Source organism: Rhamphochromis sp. 'chilingali', assembly GCF_963969265.1.
Source record: "Rhamphochromis sp. 'chilingali' genome assembly, chromosome: 17".
Lineage (NCBI taxonomy): Eukaryota > Metazoa > Chordata > Actinopteri > Cichliformes > Cichlidae > Rhamphochromis > Rhamphochromis sp. 'chilingali'.
Window position 1 is genome coordinate 10628410 of NC_137944.1, and position 18969 is coordinate 10647378.

At 41.7% G+C, this 18969-nt stretch overlaps 1 protein-coding gene and 1 long non-coding RNA gene across 4 annotated transcripts; one reads left to right on the plus strand and one right to left on the minus strand.

Moving 5' to 3' along the window:
* Positions 1-20: 20 nt before the first annotated feature.
* On the plus strand, positions 21-18296 carry LOC308385176 (dynein axonemal intermediate chain 2-like). 3 transcript variants are annotated; one of them, XM_080863968.1, is made up of 13 exons: positions 21-173; positions 6299-6554; positions 8063-8224; positions 11174-11295; positions 13874-14016; positions 14095-14208; positions 14292-14431; positions 14503-14625; positions 16432-16655; positions 16941-17076; positions 17156-17302; positions 17382-17603; positions 17682-18294. In XM_080863968.1, the coding sequence occupies exons 2-13, from the start codon at positions 6372-6374 to the stop codon at positions 17742-17744; spliced, it is 1779 nt and encodes a 592-aa protein (XP_080720094.1). In that variant the 5' UTR covers positions 21-173; positions 6299-6371; the 3' UTR covers positions 17745-18294. The 3 variants fall into 3 exon arrangements, with proteins under 3 accessions (XP_080720094.1, XP_080720095.1, XP_080720093.1); XM_080863969.1 differs by lacking the exon at positions 21-173 and having other exon boundaries at positions 6229-6554; positions 17382-17594; positions 17682-18296; XM_080863967.1 differs by lacking the exon at positions 21-173 and having other exon boundaries at positions 6231-6554.
* LOC308385177 lies at positions 2200-4900 on the minus strand. Its single transcript, XR_013969467.1, has 3 exons — positions 4784-4900; positions 3515-3609; positions 2200-3398 (listed from the first exon to the last, which is right to left on the minus strand). It is a non-coding gene; the product is annotated as an uncharacterized lncRNA (long non-coding RNA).
* Positions 18297-18969: the final 673 nt, after the last annotated feature.

An 18969-nucleotide genomic window follows, 5' to 3' on the forward strand; every position in this document is an offset into this window, starting at 1 on the left:
TTGCTCTTTTTTTTCCATTTTCTGTGTCCTCCTGCAAGTCTTTTGATCTTTTTTTCAATCAGCCATTTCCTCCTCTCGTCAGACTCCAGCTCTGTCTCTGTGGGGCTGCCTTCTTCCTACAGCCTTGTGAAGAACAGGTTCAAAGTATTTGAACTTCGGACTGATGTACTGCAGTTGAATGGCCTGCATTTGTATAGCGCTTTTCTAGTCCATAGGACCCCAAAGCGCTTTACACTACATTCAGTCATTCACCCATTCACACACACATTCACACACTGGCGATAGCAAGCTACATTGTAGCCACAGCTGCCCTGGGGCGCACTGCAGTTGAGTAGAACTACTTACTTACATTTCTCTGCTGTTAGAGACTCTCAGCAAATCCACCAGAACAATGGATTAAAATGTTCTTATACACAATAGAAAATTCAAGCAAAATATTAATGGAATAATGCAACATGATACCAGCTTTAGAGTTAAAAAACAAACAAAAAACACACACACACACTGGGCTGAACATAAGACCCTCCACAGAATGTCACATCACCCTCAACTCTTTGTTTCTAGTATATTTTTGTTTGTTTTTCAAAGAGAAACTTCATTTATAAACTTTAGCTAATGGATCATGGTTTTTAAGTTAATGAATAATAATGACTGAAGGCAGCTCAGGTCTGAAACCAGTACATCAGCTGCCCTTCTGTGGGTCCACCAGCTTTAGGAGTTTGGTGCTCTGTGGATAGATACTATGGAATCAGAACGATGCCACCTTGAAACGAAACCGAAAAAAAATATTGTAACTGAAATAAATGTACTGAAAAATCTTGTATTGAAACCGAAAAAAAAATTGATAGTGAAAAACAATTAATTGAAACTGTAATTTTTTTGTTTTCGCTTACAATTTTTTTTTTTTTTCGGTTTCAATCCACTTTTCGGTTTCAAACCATTTTTCAGTTTCACTCTGCTGGCACTGTTTTGGCGTACGGGGGCGCGCTGGGGGGCGGGGATTCCGACCCGCATGTATTTGCATATATTATAATGCTGACCAATGACTGGAGAAAACACTGACGACGCGGCTGCGGTCACAGACAAACTCGCACGTGTCTGTTCGGGAATGGCAGATGCCGAGAGGTCCAGCGTTTACATTACCGACTATTTCAAAGTGACAGCCTGAGGTGTTCTTCAGTAAATTGGACTACCGGACAGGAGGATCTGAGGCCCCACCGCATTATTTTTGGTAAGTTAAATGTGTTTGTAAGCTAATCCGTAATTTAGGTCCTTAGCTAGCTACCTAAGGACCTAGCTAGCTAAGATGAGCACTCGGCTGTCGGGGAAACATGTTTTGTAAAGTTCGTTTAGCTACCCCGTGCAGGTGAATGGATTTACCCTGACTAAAGAAATCAAGAGAAACGCACCGGGCTGCTCAGTGACTAACCACGGTTACTGTACTTTTATTATGAGTATTATACTGTAAGAGCAACGGGCTGGACTCTGCCTCTGCTCCTGTGCAGAGCTGATTATTAAATATGTGCAAACAGCAGCATGTTTTCTGTCGCTTTCCACATGTGGAAGGACATTAAAGCCAACTTTTAAATTCCCCTCATTAGTCAATAGCTACGGATTAAATAGCAAAGCCCGATACTTATGTACTGAAACCAACTACTTCCGCTTGTCAGCTTAACTTAAAATGTTACATTTTTCCCCTGATTATTTTTTTTAGCTTTTTTTTTTTTTTTTTACTGAGTTTGTTACAAATATTCAGGTTAAAAAACTGTCCAAATTATTTTTAATGAATTATGTTCACAAAGTCACATGTTCAGTACTCTGTACAGCTTGCATCCTTTAGGACAAATAATTTGAAACGTTAATATTTCTTGTTCAATACTGAGCTGATAACACCTCTGTATGTTGTGACCAGGATGCAGCAGCAGACTGAACCTCGACTGAAACCTGCTCCATCATCTCATCTTTGCAGATGTCCATTTATAAAGCATCAACAACTCAAAGGTAAACATGATATTAGAAAAAGTGTTAGTAAGGCCTTTAAAACAAATAAAAAAAATAAACAGCTGTCGGCAGAACTGTAGGACTGAACAACTTCAGATCCCGAGTGTGTGAGGCCGGAGAAGGATCAGCTGTATTTCAGATTTGAGAGATAAACTTTATATTTCAGTTTGTGATGATTCTGTTCTGTTTGTGATTACAGGAGCCGTCCTCAGATTCAGACCTCAGCACCACCCAGTGACAGCAGACAGATCATCCTATATCTTCAATCTTTGTAGTAACTCCAAAATTAACTGAAGAAAACAGTACAAAGGTTAAAGTACCACATGTGCTGTCAGTGAAAGCTGCAGCTGTTTTATTGATAAATTTAAAGACAAAAAGTCAAAAGGATTAATCACCCCTGTAACTGTGTCACTATACATCAGCATTAACAGTACCTCAGTTTGGTGTTTCAGAAAACTGCTGATCTCAGACCTGCACAACTTCTGTTTTAAACACTGAATGTACTCAGCTACATGAAGAGCACGTGATGTTTTCTCTGACACAATTAAATAAAACCTGATTAAAAGTCAAAGGTTGTTACTTGTATTTGAACTAAAAACTTGTGATCTGGAATTCTTTCACTGTTTTTTGACAATAGTGTGTTATTTATCATAAAGTAATTCAGAGTCATTCATACCAGAGTAACCAGTGAGCACAACATATATTTAACTTTCTACAGGACTTAAAGCTATTACTATAGCTTATAGCTATTACTTAACTGCACTACTGTATAGTTCTGTGTAAATAATCATTCTGTACATATGATGATTTTTAATCCTACAACTGTTTATAATTTGCATAGTTCACATTTCTGTATAACTGTATATCTCAGATTTCTGTAGTTTTTCATATTTATATCCTGTTCATAGCCTGTACATAGTTTGTACTCACTACAGCCTGTACATACTTATAGTTATAGAATATTCACAACATACTTCATACCGTGTACATTATAACATACCATAATAGACCCATTTCTGTAATATACTTACATATCTATATTATTGCTAATATATATTGTAATATATCTATATCATGGCTAAAGCACTTCTGGATGGATGCAAACTGCATTTCGTTGCCCTGTACCTGTGCATGTGCAATGACAACAAAGTTGAATTCTATTCTATTATATTATGTAAAAGTCCAGACCCTCTGAGGATTATCTGAGTACTTCTAACATTACACAAAGCAAAGGTCTCCATCAGTGTTCATGAAATGCTGGGTTTATCCTTCTTGTGAGGGAGCTGCTGGTGAAGATCACGAGCCCTGCTTGATCCCGGCGATGAGTTTCAGTCTTCCTGGTGTTTCTGAAATGATGCCTCTCACTGTGGGTCAACAGAACTTCTGGCACAGGACAGCTGTAATGAAAGAAATTGAAGTTTTGGAAATGCCCTATATGTGAGAAGCAGATTTTGTATTTACTTTTCTTTTGCCAATCAAGATAAAGTATAATTTTCACCATACAATTACCAACCTTGTCATCTCCTGCACTGTCTGTTTTGGGCTCTGGGCTCCTCCTTCCCAGCGCTCATGAGACTGCTTTGATGCACTGTGGTATGAGGTGCTAACCTGTTGACAGTGTTGGGAAGGTTAATTTTAAAATGTATTCCACCAAAGATTATAGAAGTAATGTATTCTGAATACTTTACAACTACATGAATGTACTATTGCTGTGTGATTTATTACTATTACTGAAGGCTACTCGCCATACCAACACCAACTAGATGTTAAAATCTTAATATAAATGAGTAACAGTAGGTGGACATTAGGTAAGGCTGCAGCGATCTCGTGTAGAAAACTATTCAGCGCGTATATAAAACAGGTCAGCGGCTCCGAACCGTAGTAAAGGGACCTCTGACTAATACGTCCGGTTCGTGTCGGGCTCATAGCTGAAAACTAGCTTTACTTTGTTGTCTGGGTCAAGTTTGCTAGCGAGAGACAGAGAGAGGCGTTGAAAGGCTGCTTATTGTTTCGGAGGAAAACAAGAACACGGTGTACAGTCGAGTCTTAACAGCTTACTTGCAGCTGGGCTCGTCAGGCACTCTTTTTGGCTTTAGTGGTTATTATTATATTTACATGCTTCCAGCTCCCGTTTCTGCTCCGTGACAGCTGTACTTCTCCTTTCCCTCCCTCCCTCGCTCACAGACACATAACGGGTATGGCAGTCCATTCTCCCTGCAGCACGGACTACACTGCCCATGAGGCTACATTGTTTAGGGCGATGCCTGTAACACTCTGCTATTGCCTTCATATTAAATAATTTTTGTATAATAATTTTTAGAGGCTCTTATTGCGTGTTTTGTTTGGGTTTCCACCAGCGTGGAATTACCAAAAAGTAGAGAGACCATAGCCTAACATATGAAACAGGTAAATACCGCCATGTAATCCATTTATTTCAACAAACTAACTGTATTCTCAATATCACCTATTGAACAGTAATTGTAACGGATACATTTACTCATATTTTGTATTTTAAATACGTAACGCCGGTGCATGTATTATGTTACTGCCCAACACTGCCTGTTGAGATCCTGAGATCCGCTCCTAGAACACCGGCCTCCAACTCCTGAAGAGACACGGGTGTCCCTAAATTTAGCAAATATTAGCTTCAGGCTAGCTTGCTACGACGAATAGGCTAATACCAGCATTTTACCACAACTTCACCAGATGTAGCTAAAAAAAACTAAACTAATGTCCAGCCCAGTGGGACAGCAAGAAAAGATGACAAAAAATGATTACTTACTTGCGGTTTGGAGGTTCAAGCTGAAATTGAAGCAGCCATTGAAAGACGGGAAGAGAGAAAGATGGCAGCTTGGTCAGCACTAGTGGCCTCTATAATATATGCAAATACATGCGGGCCGGAAACCCCCCCAGCGCGCCCCCGGACGCCAAAACAGTGCCAGCAGATTGAAACTGAAAAATGGTTTGAAACAGAAAAAAAATGGATTGAAACCGAAAAAAAAAATTGTAAGCGAAAACAAAAAAAATTACAGTTTCAATTAATTGTTTTTCACTATCAATTTTTTTTTCGGTTTCAATACAAGATTTTTCAGTACATTTATTTCAGTTACAATATTTTTTTTTCGGTTTCAATCCATTTTTCGGTTTCGTTTCAAGGTGGCATCGTTCTGATTCCATAGGTACCGGTTAGGATGGCGACTCAGCAAAGCTCAGGGAGGGGCAGCTATCTGCTGCAACCAGATGGGGTGAGGGGTTGTTACTGAATGGCATGTTTATTTCTGTTGAAACTTACAATTGCTTTTCAGCAATAAAGCTATGTTGTATCCTGGAACTCTGGCAGTTTTTACCTTCAGGTTTAGATTTGGCCAGGACACACATGCAAAGTAAGATCTGTGTAGCTCCTTTGGGCCTGAAGAAGAACAGCCCAACTCCACACTCAGAAAGATAAATAAAATGTCAGTATCCCCAGCATTCAATGAAATTTGTGTTATTTTCTGCTGAGCCACAAACAGGCAATTGTCGTGTTTCTTACCATCACTGACTAGCTTTACTCTGTCTGCCTGTACTTTACAAAGCCATCTAACCACGACTAACCCTGACTTTGGCAGAAGTCGCCTCTCTTTATGCAGCACCCCCGGTGATGAATAAACAAAGAGGATTGGCTTTCATGCGTTGCTTTTTAGGCTCAAATCCGTTTGATGCTTGGAGGCTCACAGTGACATGAATTAATAACTCCTCCGAAATGCATTAGACCAGGGGTGTGCAACTCGGATGATCTGATATCGTCACAACAATTGATCTGGGAACAACACCAACACGACGATATCAGATCGTGCGTCCAACTCCAGGCCTCAAGGGCCGGTTTCGTGCAGGTTTTAGACGTGTCCTGGATCCAACACAGCTGAATTACTGGCTACATTGCCTCCTCAACATGTCTTGAAGTTCTCCAGAGGCCTGTAGTAAACTAATCATTTAATTCAGGTGTGTTGACCTACAGGACACTGGCCTGGAGTTGGACACCCATGCGTTAGAACAAAAGAGGCTTTATTGAAAATGTAAGGAGCAGAAAGTACAGATATTTGCTTAAAAATATATGGAGTAAAAGTATTCAGAAAAAACCCTCAATACTTAATTACATTACAGATATTTTTAAAATTCTACTTAAGTACAGTAACGAATTATTTGCACTTCTGTATACTGTATATTTCCCACCCCTGTCCTTGTTGCTAGGATGCTGTCTTTTTCACAGCGTTGCTAGGAAACAACAAACTGAACCGAGTTTGTTTCCGGTTTACAGACCCAAGTTGAGGTTACTGTAACGGACGATTGGAGCTGGCTCTTCGGTGAGTTCTCGGTGTTTTAGCGGCAGTATGGAGATCGTTCATGTTTACTCGAAGCTCCGCAGCGAGTTCGGCCGTCAGTGTCTGTTTTCTGATCGGCCTGCTGAGCTGCTGCTGGATCTCCCCCCGGACCCGAGCCTGACCCTCAGCTTCATCCAGAAGAGCCCCCGGGACCAGGCGGTGCAGGCATGTTGGGAGACGTCAGAGCACCAGGTGAGCCTCATCCCAGCGACACATGACCTGCAGCCACACGCGTGCAAACCAGCTTTCGCTCATTTTTACCTACTGTCTCAAGTGTGCGTTTGATTTCCAAGCGAAGCCGTAACACTTAAAGTTTAATACATATAGTTTAATAATAAAAAGTTGATTTCAGAGGGAGCTGTGCTTTTGACTACTGGTGCTGTACAGCAGGTGAGAGCTTTGAACTCCTCCAGTACTTTATTATCCATGTTAAGTGGACTGGCATTCCTTCTACTCAGTTTGAACATTCAGAGCGCTTCCTGCTACAAGTGTCTGCCTCGCAGTCACGCATTCATGCAGCATGTTCATCTAAGCCTAAGCACTACTTTATAGCTATTCATGCACATTAAATAAAGGGCATGATCAATTCACTTACACACTCACTCTCGAGCGATGCATCGACTCAGGGTTCAGAATCTTGCCCAAGGGTACTTTGACAGGAGTAGGACTGGAGGAGTGACATAGAAAAATCACTATAATATTAGTGAAGATATGTTTTTCTTCACTTTTATCAAGTGCATTTGAGGGGGGGTTGGAGCTATTTGTTAAAATGTTGCTTAATTTTTTGTTTTGTTTTTGTTGTTTGTCTTTGTAAGACAGCCAGGACGAACTGTAGGGTTGTTTTCTATAAGCAACAAGCATGCACTGAGGTGGGCCTTTGGGTTGTTTTGGGGTTGTTGTTTTTTTTACCAGCGCACGAGCAGCAGCAGGAAACAAAACTTTAAAGAAGTCACTTATTACTTCATTCCAAAAAGTTTGAATAGAGGTACAAGACCACAATATGTTACCGTGATCTGCCAGAACTTCCCAGTTTGTTATGTGGCCCCTTGGGAGAATTAATTTCCTGCCCCATCATAGACTGTGAGCACAATGCTGATGGTTTTCTCTCATTTTCTACTGCAGTGTTTCTTTGTAGGTTGTAAAAATGGAGATGTTCTATTTTTCTGAAAACATCTCAGGCTATTGATGAGTTTTAGAAATTATTTATTAATTGTGGACACTGTCAGATTATCCTTCTTTACACAGAGAAATGTGAATAGTCTAGAGTTATCTTGTTAGTATTGGGCTATTATGGAACAGTTGGAGTGCTCCAACCACTCTTGAGAATAACTAAAATGAGTGTTACGAGTGTGAGTCTGCAGTAACTGATCACATACACACATCTTGAACTGGATTGCCAGATGGGTTGAAATTATATACACAGTAAATGGACTGGTTCTTATATATGCAATATGTCTCATTCACAGATTCATAAAAGCACCTTTTATTTTTTTTAATCTAACATCTAAAGATGTTCACATGCAATGAACACATCAGAAAGCAATTCAGGGTTAAGTATCTTGCCCAAGAGATGCAGCCTGGAGTAGCCTGGGATTGAACAACCAATCTTCTGATTAGTGACCTGCTTTACCTACTGGGCAACAGTACACCATGTGAATTACCTGTCTGTGTGAAGCTCAGGTGTTACTTGTTGTTTTCAGGTGAACACAGAGCGCTTTGAGACCACAAGCTGTGGAATAAACCACATGGAGGGGGGATGGCCCAAAGACATCAATCCTGCTGAGATGGAACAAACGATCCGTGTAAGAAAGAAGGTGGAAAAGGACGAGAGCTTCATCAACAGTGTTCTGCAGCTGGGCAGCGTAAGTTTCAAATGAATCACAGCAGTCTACCGCAGTCTTACTATTATGCACGTTGGTTGGATGGATGTTTGGGTTGATGCATGTTGGTTGGGTAAATGAATGTTAGCGGGCCAGTTGCTGGCTTTATGGATGTTTAGGTTAATGCATGTTGGTTGGCTGGATCGATATTGAATGGATGCATGTTGTTTATGGATGTTGTGTAGCCCACTGTAACAAACAGATAAAAGTAGAAACCTTTTGTTGGAATTATTACTCAAGTGGTAAATGCATTTCGATGAAAAACCTTTAAACTCTAAAGCAAAACTCAAATTAAATAATTGTATAAAATTAAGTTATTGTTGTGTTTAAAACACTTTATTGTTGTTTATTCATTTTTGTTTAACAATTTTTATATTCTAATAATGTAATAGTGCCTAATAATGTAATTTAATTTTTAATCAATGAGACTTGTTGTCCCGCCTTTAACTTTTTCCTGTTCAGTTACACAGGTTGGGCGATATGTAAAAATTTTCCAACTATCATCAGTCCAGTAACTGATGATAGGCGATATATTCGCATAGGTACAGACTTTTTGTTAGGCAGAGCAAAGAAATCATGCATGGACTGATCTGCGCTTACCAACAAACTCCTCAACATACACTCAAATCAGTTGTCGGTTGAAAAACTTTTCCCACCGGATTGTTCAAATTTTCTTCTCCTTCTAAACATTGCTGGAAATTCCTATTTGGCTTATGAGCGCCACTGGTGTTTGGACTTGGATTTATATCCACCTGTAATGTGATTGTCGTTTTTGTCCAAAGGACAGATTAGTGACAGGAAAGGGGCACTTCAGGGGGCCAATCACATTTCAGCTTGGGCCAGTGCCTCTGTGGCCCTACCCCTAGAACCGTCCCTGGGTCTAGAACATATTGAATTTAATTTTTTCCTGGGCATGGACCTTCTTCCCAGTTTTCCTTAATTGGGTCCAACACTTCCTGAGACTTCCTGTCAAACAGCAACTCAAAGGGAGAAAATCCTGTGGAGCCCTGGGGCAGTCTGTACAATCTGAACAACAGATGGTCTAACCTGGGATCCCAATTGCTTTCATCCTTGTGATTAAGCTTTCAAATAAGTCTTTTTCGTAAACTAATTCGTACAGGATTTTTTTTTTTTTTTATTGTGCGAGACATGGACAAAGTGCCCTTGTATGTCTTTCGGGATGCTGTCTCAGGAGATGAGTCTGAAACAGCGCTTGCGCCACACTCTGGCAGAAATGGTCAGTGCTTTGGGATATTGCATTGCATAATCCACCAGAACTAGTACAAAGCAATACCCACATGAACTCTACTGAAATGGTTTGACGGGGTCCATGCCAATGTGCTCAAATGAAACCTTCATTAATAGTAAGGTGCAAAGATGCTCTCAGAATGGCTGGCTGGTTTACCAGCAGATATTCCGGGCAGGAAGTTTTTTTTCATATCCCATGTAACCAGTCATTGGTTTGTAATGAGTAGAGTTGGATGTCTAGAGACCACTTTTACGTGGTCTTGGTCTTGTCTTGGTCTCGGATCCCTCGGTCTTGTCTTGGTCTCGCTGTCTCGGTCTTGCTGTCTCAGATCGACATAGTGGTCGGGAGACTTGGAGTCAACAGTATCCATGACACACAACGTAACGTTCGATAATGTGTCATGCGCAAAAGCATCAGCTCTAAGAGCTGTGCTTAGAGAGTGCTTTGCAGAGAGGGTGAGAGACGCGACAGTCAAGTGGAGCGTGCGTCTGTCCTCTCAGTAAGTGAGTGAGACAGTAGACAGCGGTGAGGAGGACTGTGCGAGTGCATCGCAAAAACACATAAATATGCCTGACACCCGTAAACGAAGCAGCATCTATTATGGTATGTTATAATGTACATGGTATGAAGTATGTTATGAATATTCTATAACTATAAGTATGTACAGGCTGTAGTGAGTACAAGCTATGTACAGGATATGAACAGGATATAAATATGAAAAAAACTATACAGAATATGAAATAAAAAAAACTCTACAGAAATCTGAGATATACAGCTATACAGAAATGTGAACTATGCAGGTTATAAACAGTTGTAGGATTAAAAATTATTGTATATACAGAATGATTATTTACACAGAACTATACAGTAGTGGGAAAATAATTTCCCACCAGCTTTTTGGCACCATCAACTGGGAGTGTGCTTGCTCTGTGCAAGCCTTACAATTCAGTTGGTATAATCTATCCCTGATAATCACAAAATGTTAGTGCTTTGTCAGGACGCACCATTAATTTTTATCACTTGGTCAAAATCTGAGCGTAGAGTATCGTCATGGGACTTCTCTGGTGAAAATTCTTCTATGGAGCAAATTACAGGAACCGGCAAAATCAGTAAAGGCCCAGTTGTTTCCTCCTTCCAATGGTCAGTGTTGGATGACCTCATGTCACCACTGAGCGCAGCACAGACATCATGCACCAATCTGTTCCCAAAATCAAGGTGTGCCTTACGCAGAAGCCTTTCGCAGCCTTTAGTGTATATATTTTGCCCCTTTGTTTAATTTCCACTGGTCTTTGGCCAGTGTTATAGAAAGTTTGAGGCCCACGTACCGATATCAGTGGACCCACTCCGCTGTTCCTGCCGGGAGCCCCTTCACAAATTGTTGCAGTACAAGGAGGTTCGCAGCTCTCGTCTCCTGGCCCCAGCTTGCTACTGAAGTAGGTGGGGCATGATTAGAAAATGACTACCAGCCATGCTGGCCAGTCTTCCCCAGAACTGTCCCTTGAACCCACAGCCTCACCCCTGGATTTTGCCTTGCACAGCAGAAGAGTACATAACAGACTGTGACATTTGGGATTTGATTAGTTGAATGTCTGTGTATGATGATAGTGACAAACCAATAAACCGATCAGTGAGTGTTTCTGGCTCATTCTATGATCTCATTCTAATGGTATGATGTTGTCCAGGTCATGGAGCACTGCATCAGACAGAACAATGCTGTGGACATCTATCAAGAGTGTTTCGAGGATGAGGAGGTGGTGGAGGAAATTCAGGAGCCACCATCAGCCAAGACCGTCAATATCTTCAGGTATGGCTGACACAAGGGTTACATTTTCACTCTAGTGACTGATTCCAATAAGAGAAGTAATAAAAATGAATGACAGTCATATTTTTTTATGAAAATCATAAAATTATAATATTTCATAACTCAGTAACAATCAATAATCACATGCCCAAAACTCGTGAAAATATGGTGATGGAATAGGCTGGTGTATAGGATGTTTGAAATAGAAATTAAAATGATGGAATAATAATTCATAATGGTGGGCCACCTGTTCAGGTGTAGGTGTGTGTGTGTGTGTGTGTGTGTGTGTGTGTGTGTGTGTGTGTGTGTGTGTGTGTGTGTGTGTGTGTGTGTCCTTATTTTCAACGTCATGCTGCTCTGTTGTATGTTAATTGCCCCTTGGGGATAAATAAAGTCTCACTGATTCTGATTTATTTGTGTTTGTTTAATTCAAAAAAGGAAAATCATAATCAAAGTCATTGGTAAAGGGTTGGGCCACCTCTATTTTAAATGGCTTTATTGGTGGAGCAGGGAAGAGCCCCAGCTCGGGGTTGGCACCGTGAGTCAGAGAGAATTTAATCTTTGCCCACACTGGCTGATGTGTGAAGACACACCTGACTCTCTTGGGGGGTCCTTGATCCGATACAATCACCTCGTGTTGTGGTGGAGCGTGTGTAAGTCTGACTTTGATTCTGATTTTCCAAACACAAATAAAACAATGCTTTCGGCGGTGCATGCAGCCTCCAGCTCCCCCCCTTCCTCAGAGCTCTCTATTGTTCCAAAAATGCCCTTTTTATTGTGATATAACACACACACACACACACACACACACACACACACACACACACACACACACACACACACACAGCCCCCCAATAAACTGTTGTCTAAATAGGTGGCCCTGTTTTGTCAAAAGCTAAACCTTTTTGTTTAAAATGACAACAGCCCACCATTATGAAATATTATTCTGTAACTTTAATTTCTATCTCAAACATCCTATTCATCAGCCTTTTCCATCGCCATATTTTCATGATCAGATTTTTGGGCATATCATAATTGATTATTCCTGAGTGATCAGATGTCATAATTATGATTTTCATAAAAATTATGTCATTAACTTTGCTACTTCTCTTATTATGTCCTCAGTTATAAATCACTGGGTTGACATAAGGTACATAATATCCCTCCTGATGTGCCATCTTGCAGTGTCCGGGGTATCTGGGGAAGTAGCTGAAAACTAAATGAATCTTAACTAAAAGAGAAAAAAGACAAAACCTAGAAGATAATTGCTAAACAAATGTCAAAAATGTGAAAGGAAATACACTCCTCTCCACAGAGCATGAGTAAATCATCAAAACATATACAGCCACCACACTGCAAAGGGACGCTAACACTGGAGCTTTCGTAAACACAAAGTTTCATTTCATCTATATGCTGATGATTGCCAGCTTTATTTTCCTTTCAGTCATTCTGATAGCTCCCCAATTAGACTCCTGCTTGATTGCCTTCGTGATGTTAAGTTATGGATGGCTCAAAACTTTTTAAATTTTAATGAACGTAAAACGAAAGCAATTCTGTTTGGCCCGAATCGTTCCTCTGATATCCCTGATGTTGACCTTGCTGCTCTGACCCCTCACCTGAAAAGCTCAATTACCAATCTTGGGTTAAAAATCGACTCTTCACTTACCTTTGATGGTCACGTGAATGGGGTGGTAAAATCGTCATTCTATCAACTCAGGCGTCTGTCGAAGGTTAAACCTTTTCTTTCAAGGCGTGACTTGGAGACTGTTATCCATGCTTTTATAACCTCACACTTGGATTATTGCAACTCCCTTTTAATAGGGGCTGGACTGGGCACTCTGACACATCTGCAACTAGTACAGAATGCTGCGGCACGGTTTTTATCTGGTAAAAGGAAATTTGAGCACATTACTCTGGTTCTGGCCTCCCTGCCCTGGCTTCCAATTGAATTTAGGATTCATTTTAAAGTTCTTTTATTGGTTTTTAAATCTTTAAATGGTCTGGCACCTGCATATATGTCTGATTTGCTGAAGCCCTATGTCCCCACTCGTTCGCTCCGGTCAGCTGAGCAGCTGTTGCTCTCAGTCCCCAAATCACGGCTGAAACTGTGAGGAGACCGAGCGTTCTCTGTCGTGGCTGCTAAGCTTTGGAATAATCTTCCTCTTCACATTAGACAATCGACATCAGTGCTGGTTTTTAAATCCAGATTGAAAATGCATTTTTATTCACTGGCTTTTGACTCAGTGGTTGACTGACTTGTATTTACTTATATTTTATTGTTTTCGCTATGTTTATTATTTTATCGTATTTATTATTCTTATGGTATCTATTATGTTTCTATTGTTCAGCCTTGGGTGTTTTTAAAGTGCTATATAAATAAACGATGATGATGATGAGCTCTGCTGTCTCAGCCTAAATGCAGAGGACAGACAACTGCACACAAAGCAGGAGAGAGATCAAAAACATGCACTGGGTCAAAATCACAGCATGTCATGCTAGGCCTATAACCCACACACATCTTGTCTGATCCTTGGCCAATCAGCAGTCTGGTTGGTAATTGTTGTACTTTCTGTGTCCTCAGAGATCCTAATGAGATCAAACGTACTGTCACCAGCCTGTCCTGGCAACCTGATGGGGGCAGGAAGCTGGCGGTCGCCTACTCATGCCTTGAGTTCCAGAAATCATCCAAAGACATAAGCCTAGACTCCTACATCTGGGACATTGGTGGGTCAGAGAGGCCACAGATTGACTTAACACCACATCAGGATCAATATGTTCACTGCACAATGTTTTCTGTTTCAGAAAACCCGAACAGACCAGAGATGATGCTGAAGCCAACGTCTCCACTTGTCTGTCTGGACTACAACCCCAAAGACTCCCACACTCTGGTGGGGGGAAGCTATAACGGACAGATTGGTGGGTTCAGGTCTACACATAGTCAGAGAGGTGAGCTTCTCTCTGTTACCAGGTTTATTTACCTACACGTGTGTTTTGTTTAGCGTTCTGGGATACCCGGAAAGGGAATCAGCCAGTGGAGTTTTCTTCTTTGGAGCACAGCCACAGAGACCCAGTGTACAAGATCATATGGCTGCAGTCCAAGACTGGAACCGATGCCTTCTCTGCCTCCACCGATGGACAGGTAGACTGATAGATGGTTTGGCAAACCCTTTGAAACCCTTTAAAATAACCCTTTATCTGTCTGTCTGTCAGGTTTTGTGGTGGGATGTCCGCAAGCTAGCTGAGCCCACAGAGTGTCTAGTCCTGGACCCAAGCCGGGAGGGGAACCTGGACCAAGCTTTAGGGGCTACATCTCTGGAGTTTGAGCCCACCATGGTGAGAGCTGTTTCCGTTTTAAGTATTTAACAGTTCTCTACTAATGTGGCTAAACTTCATCATTCTTACTGAATGCATTTGGTTCTGTTTGGTAAGCTCCAACAGTGGACTTGTGAGTATCCCCACTGCTGCCTTTCACACTGGATATCTTCATTCTGGTAGTTTGGTTTCAGTGATGGAGCTATGTGTAGGGTGATCCTAGTTACATCCAGTCCAGATCACTCCACTTCCTGCACCATGATAACATTTAAAATGATGTGAGGAATCCTATTATCATTTAAACAAAGCGGAAGATCTGTTCGCTGATTATAGAAAATGTTCTGATACATAGATAGTTGCATCCATTCAGGGTTGGACAGTGGGATGTGTTCACTCTGTAGATAGTTACCAATTCAAAGTTGAACTTCGAAGCAGACTAAAGTCATGAGTAAAAACAGCTGAAGCCAGAATGGCTGTACAGCAGACAGTTTACAGCAGTGAGGTGGATCAAGTTTACCTGAACACTCACTCCTTTTGTATAGTCAGTTTCACTTTCTTATTCTGGACAAAATCCCAGAGTACAGAAGAACAGGCAGTAGAAACAGCTTGGGTTCAGCAGCATCACTCTGTAGAACAAACCACAACTTTGATAGCCTACATGATGCTGTGTGGAGCTTCAGTGTGGTGTGTTATGTTCATCTGCTGTCTGTGTTTGTTTGGAAACTATACATGTGAGGATTGGTACCTAATCTACTACAGACCAAATCTACAGGTCTGCAGTAGATGGGTTTCTTTCAGGATTTTCTTTGTTCAGTCATGAACTGCCAATATAGATAAACTTGCAATTCAGTTTCAATTATATAGAGCCGAATCACAACAACTGTTGCCTTAAGGCGCTTTCCTTGAAGATTGTGGGCCAACGTGGTTTAATTTTTCTTCAACTCAGACTCAGAGATATTCCAAATCATTCTTTTTAATTGCTCAGTTAAGAAATCTTTAGTAGAATCTGCTACTGTAGGAAAATGTTTTGTAGCACTGTGCTGTCATACTTTTATTAGCTCAGTTCAATTCAGCTTTATTTCTATGGAGCTAATTCACAACATTTGATTTTAACCAACCTGCTGTATAGTGTTGGATACATTATGGCACAGAGACACTCCAGGAAATCTACGTGGCATTTCTGCTGCAGGAAACATGGTGGTGGAAGTATAACTCCCGATACTAAAACCTCTTTAAATAATTACTTTGAGAAAGTAGATGATAAGCTCCTGAAAGAGGAACTGTGATGGACAGCTCAGCGTCAGATAGGCTGGTTTGAACATGTGCAGAGGAGGGAGAGTGAAAAATCTGGACAAAGGATGAAGAAGATGGAGCTGCCAGGCAGGAGGAAAATAGAAAGACCTCAGAGGAGGTTCATGGATGTAGTGATTGAGAACATGCACAGGGTTGGTGTGACAGACAAGGACGCTGGGATAGGAGGAGATGGAGGCAGGTGACCTGCCGTGGAGACCCCTAAAGGGTGCAGCTGGAAGAAGAATAGTAGGCAAACTTTTCAGAATTTTTAAAACCATATTTGCCTGGTGACTTCAAACATGCAGGATTTATGTCCTGGTGACCATTTAAATAAAAGTTCATTTCAATAATGCCCAAATAGTTGCCCAGAGCAATAAAGAGTTGTCTGTGGAGTTGCGAGAGCTGCTTCTTTAAGACAGTGTATAGCATGAGGCTCATTGTTGTCTCACAATGTTTTGTCCTAAAGTGAGCCTCCCAGTATCATGACTTCACCAGCTTTAGGTGTTTCAGTCTCTGTCATTGATGTCTCTGCAGCCAACTAAGTTCATGGTGGGGACGGAGCAGGGCCTGGTCATCTCCTGTAACAGGAAGGCGAAGACCCCAGCTGAGAAGATTGTCTGTACATACGACAGCCACCACGGACCCATCTACGCCCTGCAGAGAAACCCTTTCTTCCCCAAAAACTTCCTCACTGTCGGGGACTGGACTGCTCGCATTTGGTCTGAGGACATCAAAGAGTCATCCATCATGTGTACCAAGTAGGAATCAGTGATTGCAAACCTCTGATAATAATTCAAAACAAACTTCCCCAAAAGTTGATTCTGTTCATCTGGACGTAGAGTTTTCAGTGGGAGAAATGTTTCGTCACTTGGCTGTCACAATGATGCCATAAAGTTTCACAAAATAATATGCAACAAAGCATTAATGCAACATTGATGCATTGTTGCTCTTTGATCTTTTCTTATGACCTCCAGGTCTTCCTTCCAGATGGTCATCCTGCTCAGACTCAGCTATATCTTTCTCTTTGTCTCTTTGATACACAGGTATCAGATGTCGTACCTGACAGATGCCTGCTGGAGTCCAGTCAGACCCTCTGTCTTCTTCACAGTGAAGATGGATGGCGTGCTGGATGTGTGGGACATCCTGTTCAAACAGAGCGACCCCACGCTGAGTCTGAAGGTGCTCCGACGTGTCCTACAGCTGGCTGATGTTGCCGTTTCTTGCTGTTTCTGATGTTAATGTGTGTTTTGGGCTCCAGGTGTGTGACAACTCTCTGTACAGCCTCAGTGTTCAGGACAACGGGCGCTTGGTGGCCTGTGGCTCTCAGCTGGGTGAGGCTACGCTGCTGGAGATCTGCTCTGGGCTGTCGAACCTGCAGAAGAATGAAAAGAGTCTGCTGGCTGCTGTAAGGAGACACAATGACAAACTGAGCTGAGGTCTTCTGACTGCATGATGAGCAGCTGTGTTTCTCAACACTTCTGCAGATGTTTGAGCGGGAGTCTAAACGCGAGAAGATCCTGGAGGCACGGCAGAGGGAGGTGCGTCTAAAGGAGAGGAGTCGCTCGGAGCAGAGCAGAGAAGAGGAGGCGGGCCGTGAGGAGGGAGAGGAGGACCCCAAGCAACTGATTGTCAGAGCTGAAAGTGATTTCTACAGCCTGGTGGAGGCAGAGGTGAAGAGGAGGGAGAAGAAGGACGAGGTGATGAAGGTTAGGAGGAAGAAGAAGAGTTTTTCATTTGGTTCCTTTAACTCTGTTCTGACTGCTTTTTGGTCATTTATTTTCCAGGAAAAAGATATATGTGAAGAGAAAGATGTGAAAGATGAAGAACAAAAAGGAACATCAGAATGAAGGAAAACGGGAGACCACTAGGGGGACGTAAGGAAGATGGCAGCATAAGCTTGCAGCTCCCGGTCAAAAGTCGAAAGAGAACCAGAATTCGAATATTTCCACCGCTAAACCGTGTAATAAATGCCATGGAAGGTGGAAGAAGGTCAAAAAGACAAAGAATGAAGGAAAACACGTTTCTTTTTTAAAGTTAGCAGCTGTTTTCAAGCAGATTCTGTCACCGTTTTACATTTAGTTCAGTAAATGGTGATCTGTTTAATGAGCACTTTGTGTGTGTTGGACTGTTTTATACCAGTATTGATAATATTTTGTCTGTCTTCTGTGTTAATGGGTTGTCTAAATTTCCATGAAATGAAGTCTCAGATTTTAAATAATTAACTTAGTGGTGCTGTTGAAGCTTATCAGAGTGAGAACAGTCCACATGTAGTCATGAAAACCATCTCATACCCAGTGCTGTGGACACCCTGAGACTTGGATATGTCTCAGCTTTGGCAGGTGGAGAATCAACTTGTTATGTTTACAAGTTCTGATCCTATACGCAACTTCCTGCAGATCATTATCACATTCAGTCTTTTTATATCTGACTGCACTTCGTTTCTTTTTTTTTTCAACTTTTATTTAACTCCCCCCCCCCCCCCCCCCCCCAAACAAATACAAGACTGGTTCACATCCAAAATAATAACACTACACAGCACTAGAATATTACAACATTATGTCCATAATTGTTGTCCACTAGGATCCAGTTTACAGGTTACTCCCAGTGCTTCCAGTGGTTTCTTCCATTTGTCCACAAAAATTCGGGAGCTCCCATCAATATAGTGTCCCAGCCTGATCAGAGCCATAACTTCAATGATGAGCGACCTCCATAGAGAAATGGAGGGAGGCTCAGCCCCCACCCATCTCAACATAATGCTTTTCCTGGCCAACATTGACAGTGACTGAATTACATGCTCATGTTGTACCAGTGAGACAGGATGGGGTATTTTCATAATCCTGCAGGGCAGCCGGCTGGCCGGCAAGGTCACCATGTTTGTGAATATGATAACCTGAGACTGAAGTGGTTTCCATCCCTCCACCCATCCATCCATCAGTTGTCTTCTGCTTTTCCTGGACCAGCTATCACAGGGCAAGGAAGGGTTAACCCTGGGTAGATCGCCAATCTGACACAGAACCAAGTGGCGTAGGAGCTTCAAATTGATACCGTAGGTGTATGGTATCAAATGGCATG